The sequence below is a fragment of the Myotis davidii genome, unplaced genomic scaffold (genome assembly GCF_000327345.1).
Source record: "Myotis davidii unplaced genomic scaffold, ASM32734v1 scaffold1011, whole genome shotgun sequence".
NCBI lineage: Eukaryota > Metazoa > Chordata > Mammalia > Chiroptera > Vespertilionidae > Myotis > Myotis davidii.
The window spans coordinates 203,332-212,062 of record NW_006282880.1 but is presented as its reverse complement, the minus strand read 5'-3'; the positions used below and the strand labels follow the sequence as shown (position 1 = coordinate 212,062).

The window sequence follows — 8,731 nt, the reverse complement described above, 5'->3', positions numbered from 1 at the left end:
CAAATCGAGAATCTTAAAAGCAGCAAAAGATAAGCAGTTATTTCCTACAAGGGAGTGCCAATAGGACTGTAAGCTGATTTCTCAACAGAAACTATGCAGGCCCGAAGGGAGTGGCAAGAAATATTCAAAGTGATGAATACCAAGAACCTACAACCAAGATTACTTTATCCAGCAAAGCTATCATTCAGAATTGAAGGACAGATAAAGAGCTTCACAGATAAGGAAAAGCTAAAGGAGTTCATCACCACCAAACCAGTATTATATGAAATGCTGAAAGGTATCCTTTAAAAAGAGGAAGAAGAAGAAAAAGGTAAAGATAAAAATTATGAACAACAAATACATATCTATCAACAACTGAATCTAAAAATCAAGTGAATAAAAGATCTGATGAACAGAGTAAACTGGTAAATATAATAGAATCGGGCAGAGAAAGGGAGTGGACTGATAATTCTCAGGAGGAAGGGAGTGGGAAAAGACAACAAAAATTGTACATCTATGGACGAGGACAGTGGGGTGAGGGGGGGCAAGGGCAGAGGGTAGGGTGGGAACCAGGTGGAGGAGAGCTATGGGGGGAAAAAGAGGGACAACCAATAATTTGAACAATAAAGATTTTTTTAAAAAAAAAAAGTAAAAATGGATTTGATGATATTTGTAGATGTGTATCGCTTAAGTCTAATAAAAGTATATCTGAACTAAGAAATTTCTGTTAGAGGCCACAAAGTATTAAATGACCCAAATGCCATTTTATGATGGGTTAATTTTAAAGCTTCCTGATCCCATATTAAACAACTTAAAAGATTGTATTTAATGTCAGAAATGTGAAATACGACATTTTGATGTTTCATTTGATGTTAAATTTGAATAATCATATAAAATCTAGCTGGCAAATTACAGGCAGGTCTATGAATGATGTCATGTGGTTCAGTGTCATTTTGTTTATGATGTTGAGGAAAAAAGAAATAGATTCCCAGGGGAGTTGGCACGGTCTCCCTTCCCCATTCTCTGTGGGTTTTTTCCAGGTCCCTCCTGCACCTTAAAGATGTCATGTGAGGGGAATCAGGTGTCTCAGTTGTCCCTGGTCTGAATGAGAGTGGGGTGGCCTTGCAATGCAAGAGCATCCTGTCCAGGGGGTCCTGTCTGGTGCTCTGAGCTGCTGGCTGGGCTCTGGCCACCGCTGGACCTGAACCAGTGTGTTGGAAAATAATGACCTTGCTTGTTTTTATTACTCTTTCTTAAATGTATGTTGAGCTCACATTTATTTCAATACTTAATAATTTTGAGGAGACACATTTCGGTCCATAACGCCATTGTGAAATGAGTCATTTTTGTAGGGTTTATTTAGTTGTTTGCTGTTGGTGTTTTTACAGAGAATCCTAGTTCCTTGACCCAGCAATCGTACCTTTCACCTTTATTGGCTTCCTGGCTGGAGGGACATTTCTTTATTTCTTGAAGGGCAAGCGAGAGGTTCTTGGGTACAGCCTCGAATTTCCTCGTGGAGGTCTCAGCAACAGAGGCTCCAAGGCTGGCTGCCTCTGCCAAGCGCCTTCTCGCGCGCATTGTCTCCTTCAGAAACCGCTTGTATCCTCCCAGCATTGTGGGGTTCATGTGTTTAAACTGTTGACTTTTATAAAATCTCCAAATTCTGTATTTAGAACATTTCAGGTATGCAGAATGCCAGCCTTCTGTTCCCTGTCTTGCAGATGGCTCTGTGACCCACAGTCCCCAGGTGTGCTCTACAGAGTACAAGCTGCTACTTTAAAAAAGAGTTCATGTAGCGTGGGGACCTTCGCAGGGAAGGGCCCACACAGTCAAGATTCTGAGAATTCTTACAATAAAAACACCTGTTTATGTTTGTTAAAAACTGTTAATCTCCCCAAAATATTTGAAGATGGATATGTAATACCTATTGACATCTTGCAGAATATGCTTTGAGGAAATTATGCTCTCTGACCAATAACCAGAAGAAATTCAGTGTTTACAAACCTCACTCCTTGTTTTCCACAAGCTGTCTTTGGCCTTAAATTTTAGCACATAATGTTGTTACTCGCACAATAATACACAGTTATGGAAGCTACATGACAAGGGAAAACACACTAGTTATGTTTACTTTAGGGAACTCCACAGATTAATGATTATATGTTAGGCTCAGAAATACATTACTCAGTGAGATCTGTTTAATGAATGACAGGACTGTCCCCAAGAACTATGTAAATGCAATAGGTGTTTCTGTGTGTTCTTCAGATCTTTGCAAGACTTTATATCTTGTGCTTGTGCCCAATTTAAGGGCCCTCTCTACCTGTTCAGCCGACTCTGGGCTGTGCACTTAGTTCCCACCTCTATTCTCAGAGAAATGCACAAACATGTAGCTGTGCAGAAAGGTCCATGCTGTCCTGATACGGTAGCCAAAGGGAACTAGCAACACGCATTAAAGTGAAGTGAAACTGAAAGTCAGCTCCTCGGGTGAACTAGCCACAGGGGCAAGTGCCTCTTGGGTTGAACAGCGCACGTACAGAACGTGTGTAGTATCACAGACACTTCTGTCCGACAGCGCTCCCTTAGGTGCTGAAACTTTATTCTCGAAACTACTCTTGTGTGGCTCTGTTGGGCTGTCACTGTCTGATGGCAAGTAGGAGACGCTGGTGGCCATTTCTAATCTAAAGTAATGGTTCCCATTCAAGGCAAGTACCACGGCCTGGTCCCAGTGGCTTGACCAGGAGATCCCACATCTGATTTTCTCCTCTCCTGAGACTCCGAGACTTGGTTCTAAGTTAGCATATTGTTCTTCACTTTTTCCTTTCTAGGTGGCTGTGCTCAGTGTGAGTCCTAAGACTCTGTTACTTTCTCCTTAGCCACACCTCCTTTCACTATAAACACTTACATGATACAGTCAGTTAAACTACCCACCCTCTCGGGTTTTGGTGCTGATTCCAAGCTTAACTTTTCCCCCCCACTGCAAGTGATAGGGGTTAGAGGTCGACCACCCCCATGCCTCCCTCCCACACTGGACTTCAGGCCACTATCCTTGCAGTAGGTGAGCATGCAATAGAGAGGATCTTTTCTGCAGGACAGTTCTGTTAGATTCAGTTGATTGTGGCTAATTTGATAGTTTAATATAATAGCCTTTCTTTTGTACCTGTTAGTGAATAATAACAATTCTGTTTGGTATACTTAAGATACTCTCAAAAACTATAGGTTTCCTATTCCTCTCCTCCCCAACACACAGCACACACACTTTAACATCACCTCTTACTGACTTTGCAAGTCAGAGCATGGTTACGTTTTGAGAGTGGAGAGCAGGGCAGTGATGAGAAGGAAAAAACTGAGACAAAAAGCCTTCTCTGAGCCCGAATAGGAAAGTGTCTGCCTGACGGGTCTCTGCCTTTGGCCAATCTAGTATATGAGAATACTCAAGCGTTTCCCCTGGAACTGCACCTTTTCTGAACTGTGTTCCCCTGGAAGATTTGTTGTTATTGTTAACTCAGACTCTGGTATTCTTACTTTTTCTCCATTCTGATGTGAACTTCAAAATGGGAGGCAGCACCCTCAACATCTTTTATTTAGCTTCTGTTAGGGAATCAGTTCTGGTTAAATCTTGTCTAGCCCCCTTCCATGGCCATAGGTCTCCTGTGAGGGTGACGGCCTCCTAACCTGTGTCAGGCATTACTGCTTCGGTGGCTCTCCTGGCACAAGGTGGACTAGGCTGGTGTTCCTTCCACTGAGGCCACTCTGAGGGGCCGGAGTGACAGTGACGAGCAAATGTCACATTGCCCTCTGGGGTCTCTGATAAGATCCTGCAGAAGACCAGGAATGCAGTCTCCTCATTAATGAAAAAATACTGATTTGGTGGTTTGGAGGCCATTTTAATAAGACTTTTAGTTCCCTTTGGTTACTCTCAAATATCTTTCTTAAATATGTATTCCTTTGTTAAACTTTCAGGCAAATTGAAAGCAACAAATCCCATCAGCTTCCTATGGGTGAAGGTCCCCCTTGCATTTTGGACAGGGCGACATAGGGACTAGTGCATGCTGGCCATCTGTAGAAAGGTAGTGCCTTTCCTGGGAGGTAATCTTTGTTTATAAAAGAAATCTGTCCTCCCCCCGCCCCCCCCACCCCTCGCCTCTCGGTTTCTTAGGGACCTTCATCCCTAGGTCACTGGTACCCCTTGTCCAGATTTGGGCCTGTGTTGTTAGTTCTTGTTCTGCCCATTTAAAGAAAATGTGGTTGGAACTGTATCGTAAACTTTCTTTGTTAATCCTGACCTGAGGATATTATCTTTTTCCATTGATTTTTAGAGAGAGTGGAAGGGAGAGAGACATTGGTAAGAGAGAGACACATTGATTGGTTGCCTCCGCACATGCCTCAACCAGGGCCAGGGATTGAGCCTGCAGCTGAGGTACATGCCTTTGACTGGAATCGAACCTGGAACCCTTGAATCTGCAGACCGACGTTCTTTCCACTGAACCAGACAGGCTGGGCTATAACTTTTGCCATCACCAAAATCATACTAGAATCCTAACACTCATGAGTTTCCTCATATGTCTGTAAATCCTACTATAGCTAAATTAGTTGATTCTGTGAATAAGGTAGAAATTTTGAATATTATTCAGTAATAAGTAAAAATAGTATTCTTTTGAGACCTTACCTCTGCATATTTGAGAAATTCTGGCTCACCTATATGTGTATCCCAAATTGAGAACAAGATTCTAGAAATAACTTTACTAGCATGATTTACACAGAAAAATTCTTTAACCTATGAGATGCTTTGATTATGTCACCTAAAAATAAACTGATGAACAAAACAGGTCCAGAGGTATGGCTGCATGAATAAGAATAACAGATCTCAGTGGGAGAAGTGGGAAAAATGGAAGAACGTATGTACATAACCTATGGACACAGACAATAGTATGGAGAAGGTCTTGGGTGGACCACGGGGGTGGGAGGAGTGGGGCAAAAGGGAGAAAATGGGAGACATCTATAACGCTGTCAACAATTTTACAAGAAGGAGCCCTCGCCAGCGTTGATAAGTGGTTAGAGTATTGGCCCGCAGACTGAAGGCTCGCAGGTTCGATTCCGGTCAAGAGCACATACCTCGGTTGTGGGATCAATCTCCAACCCCAGTCGAGGCACTAGGGAGGCAACCAATCAATGTGTCCCTCTCACATTGATGTTTCTCTCTCTGTCTCTTCTCCCTCCCTTCTACTCTCTCTAAAAAAATCGATGGGAAACATATCCTCGGGTAAGGATTAATAAAACAAAACCAAAAAAAAAAGGGAAAGATTGATGATAAAGAATGTCAATAAACAAAAGATCAATTGTTTTAAAAAATTTTAAGGGAGATTATTTTAAATTAATACAATATTTAAATTGTTGAATTAATGTAATAATTAAAAATTAATTTCAACATGAAATTTTCATTCAAAGTCATTGTTTTTCTTAGTTTATGTGTATAACCAAACTCAATATGGGCTCTTTCCTAGGAGTGGGACGGTCCATGGAGGCCAAACTGGCATCTTTGGGAATCAAGACTTGTGGAGACCTGCAATACATGACCATGGCAAGACTCCAAAGGGAATTTGGTCCCAAGACAGGGCAGATGCTGTACAGGTTCTGCCGAGGTTTGGATGACAGACCAGTTCGAACCGAAAAGGAAAGAAAATCGATTTCAGCTGAGATCAACTATGGAATAAGGTTTACCCAGGTACTGATCACTTCATGGGTTTACCTTAGGCTGTCCTTTATGTTTTCACATTGTCTTATCTTGTAACTAGACCAGACTTGGTCTTGACCTTAAGTCTTCAAATATTTGCTATCCCTAGAGCTTGTAGAATCTTTTTTAAACAAATGCTTAGCAAAATAGTCAATAATGTGTATGCATAATGTTGGAATTGTTAGGTCTATAGGAAAATAATGTGGGAGTTTTCTGTGTATGCCTTTCCATAGCCCAAAGAAGCAGAAGCTTTCCTTCTGAGTCTTTCAGAGGAAATTCAAAGACGGCTTGAAGCTGCTGGCATGAAGGGTAAACGCCTGACTCTCAAAATAATGGTACGGAAGCCAGGGGCCCCTGTAGAAACTGCAAAATTTGGAGGCCATGGGATTTGTGATCACATCGCCAGGTAAGCTTATCTTAAAAAGGATATTGGGTGTTAATATTTCAGTGCAGGTTATTATCTATACTAGTAAAAGGGTAATATGCTAATTAGACTGGATAGACCCGGCAGCACCGCCCAGGGTCCTGGGTGCCTGCGGCCAGCCAGAGGGAGGGAAGCCCAGGTCCTGGTTGCCTGCGGCCGGCCGGGGGATGGGAAACTGGGTCCTGGGGGTGGGAGCTGAGGCAGAGGCAGTTAGGGGCAATCAGGCAGGCAGGCAAGCGATTAGGAGCCAGCAGTCCCGGATTGAGAGAGAGAGGTCTGGCAGTCAGACATCCCCCAAGGGGTTCTGGATTGCAAGAGGGTGCAGGTTGGGCTGAGGGACCCGACCCACCCCGCCCATGCACGGATTTCGTGCACCAGGCCTCTAGTATTTAATAAAAACCAAGGAAAAGTATGAATAGAAATCTGTAAACTCTGATGGTATGTGATACTCTGTAGAGGCAGGCTCAGCCTGGGGCCATCTTTGAATTCTGTTGCTTTGCTCAGGGTCAGCCTGTCCACGTGTTCCTGACCTTTGGCGGCCTAGCTTTGGGGTCAGGCTGTTGATTTTAGTGCAGGGACAGAAAGGACAGGAAAGGCCTAACACCTGCACCCACAGATGGTTGTGGACTTGGGGAGAGGGGCCTGTTGGGAAATTTCAATATAGTCATTCAATAAATGAGTTGAATGAGACGTTTCCTCATTGAGAGAGGTCTCATTTCTGTTCATGAAAAGATTAATCCTTGTAGTCTCTGAAAACTGGTAGAACACATTTTAAAATGCGTTTTTTTAATGTGGGAGCTACAAGTATAAAACTTCAGTTAAGAGCTGAGACTAGTATGAAAATATTTCGTTTTTTGCACATCACTTTATGCCACTCTGCACACTGTTTTATATCTGCTGGGCAACCACAGCTTTAAGACTTGGGTTCCTGAAAGCCACATATATGTAAAGAAAGAGTTCATGCCAAACATGATTACAGTCACATTTTTTATAGAGATGCTGCTGAGGGGGACAAGAGGATGCTGTCAGCCACAAAGAACTCCAGCTTTATCATGAAGGCCTTTGTTTACCAGGAAAACAGGTTACAAATTACCCATTGAACAACGTAATTTATGAAATACATTTTTATGCAATCGGTAATTTTGAACTCTGTTTACCTATTTTAATGAACCTTTAATTACCTATTTCAAATGGTAGTTTGTTATTCTATATAATAAAACGGTAATATGCAAATAGACCCATCTGATCGGGACTGAGTGAGATGGGCCAGACATGCCCTGGAGCCCTCCTGTGGTCCCTCCCTAGCCTGATCATGCACTGGTGGGGTCCCTCAGCCTGGCCTGCACCCTCCTGCAATCCGGGACCCCTTGGAAGATGTCGGAGAGTCGGTTTCAACCTGATCCTGCACGCCACTCCCCTTGGGAGGGTGCCAGATGCAGACTGATTGGGTGCGAGCCTGTGACAGGCACAGTGGGCCGGGATGAGCGGGAGCTGCAGGTGGCGTTGGACTGCAGGTTTCAGCTCGATCTCTGCAGGCCACCCAGAGGGACCCCACCCATGCACGATTTCATGCACCTGGCCTCTAGTTATTTCTATAATAAGTTAGTTATTAGGACTCTACTCTGGATATAATTTTTTTTAAACATGGTTTCTATAGGAAAATCAGATCCAGTTTACAATAATACATTTTCTGGGAATGTAACTTGGAGCTTTATTTTTTCAAGATACATGGAAAGGAACATCCAAAACTGAAATAATTCTTTGGAAGGGGAACTGGTAGCAATTTGTTTCCTCTTGGCATGTCCGCACTTATAATGTCATATCGTTACTTAGCAATGTATGTTGTGGTATATTCAGCAGTGCTTAGGGGCTCCCTCTGTCTAATCTTATTAAGAAAATCAGCCTGCTGATCATTCTCTTTGGAAAAACCCAGATTCTCCAGAAATCTAATTACAACATTCAAAAAACTGAAATTGATATTTTATTCCCCCCGACTCAGGATAATTATTTGGCTTTTTTATAAGCATGTGTCTATTTGCTGCTGTTGGTATTTGTTTCTTTTTTTGTCCTGAACTTTTTTTTTAAAATATATTTTATTGATTTTTTACAGAGAGGACGGGAGAGGTATAGAGAGTTAGAAACATCGATGAGAGAGAAACATCGATCAGCTGCCTCCTGCACACTCCCTACTGGGTATGTGCCCGCAACCAAGGTACATGCCCTTGACTGGAATCGAACCTGGGGCCTTGAGTCTGCAGGCCGATGCTCTATCCACTGAGCCAAATCGGTTAGGGCTGTCCTGAACTTTTAAGAAAAAATGTTTTAGGAAAATCTTAAACATATAATACAAAAGTAGAAAGAAGAGTACAATGAACCCACATGGGTGCATCACCTGAGTTCAACAATTGCTGTGAGCTCCCCCTGCGGCATCCTCCCCTCCTCCCAATTATTTTGCAGCACATCCCAGCTGCTATAGCCTTTCCGCCACAATGCGTCCGTGTTTACTAGTACCTCTAACAAGATAAGAACTCTCCGCTTAGTAAACACAGCAATATAATGTACATTTTGCTGTGCTCTTAACATATTAACTTGCATGACAC

The 8,731-nt window shown here is 42.8% G+C and overlaps 1 protein-coding gene across 3 annotated transcripts in view; it reads left to right on the top strand.

The window, feature by feature from the left end:
* Positions 1-8,731, top strand: part of REV1 (REV1, DNA directed polymerase) — an 81,097-nt gene that overhangs the window by 62,899 nt on the left and 9,467 nt on the right. For all 3 annotated transcript variants that reach the window (XM_015561850.1, XM_006753313.2, XM_015561858.1), the window contains exons 12-13: positions 5,478-5,698; positions 5,941-6,113. In XM_015561850.1, the coding sequence (XP_015417336.1) occupies positions 5,478-5,698; positions 5,941-6,113 (394 nt within the window). The remainder of the gene's footprint in view (positions 1-5,477; positions 5,699-5,940; positions 6,114-8,731) is intronic.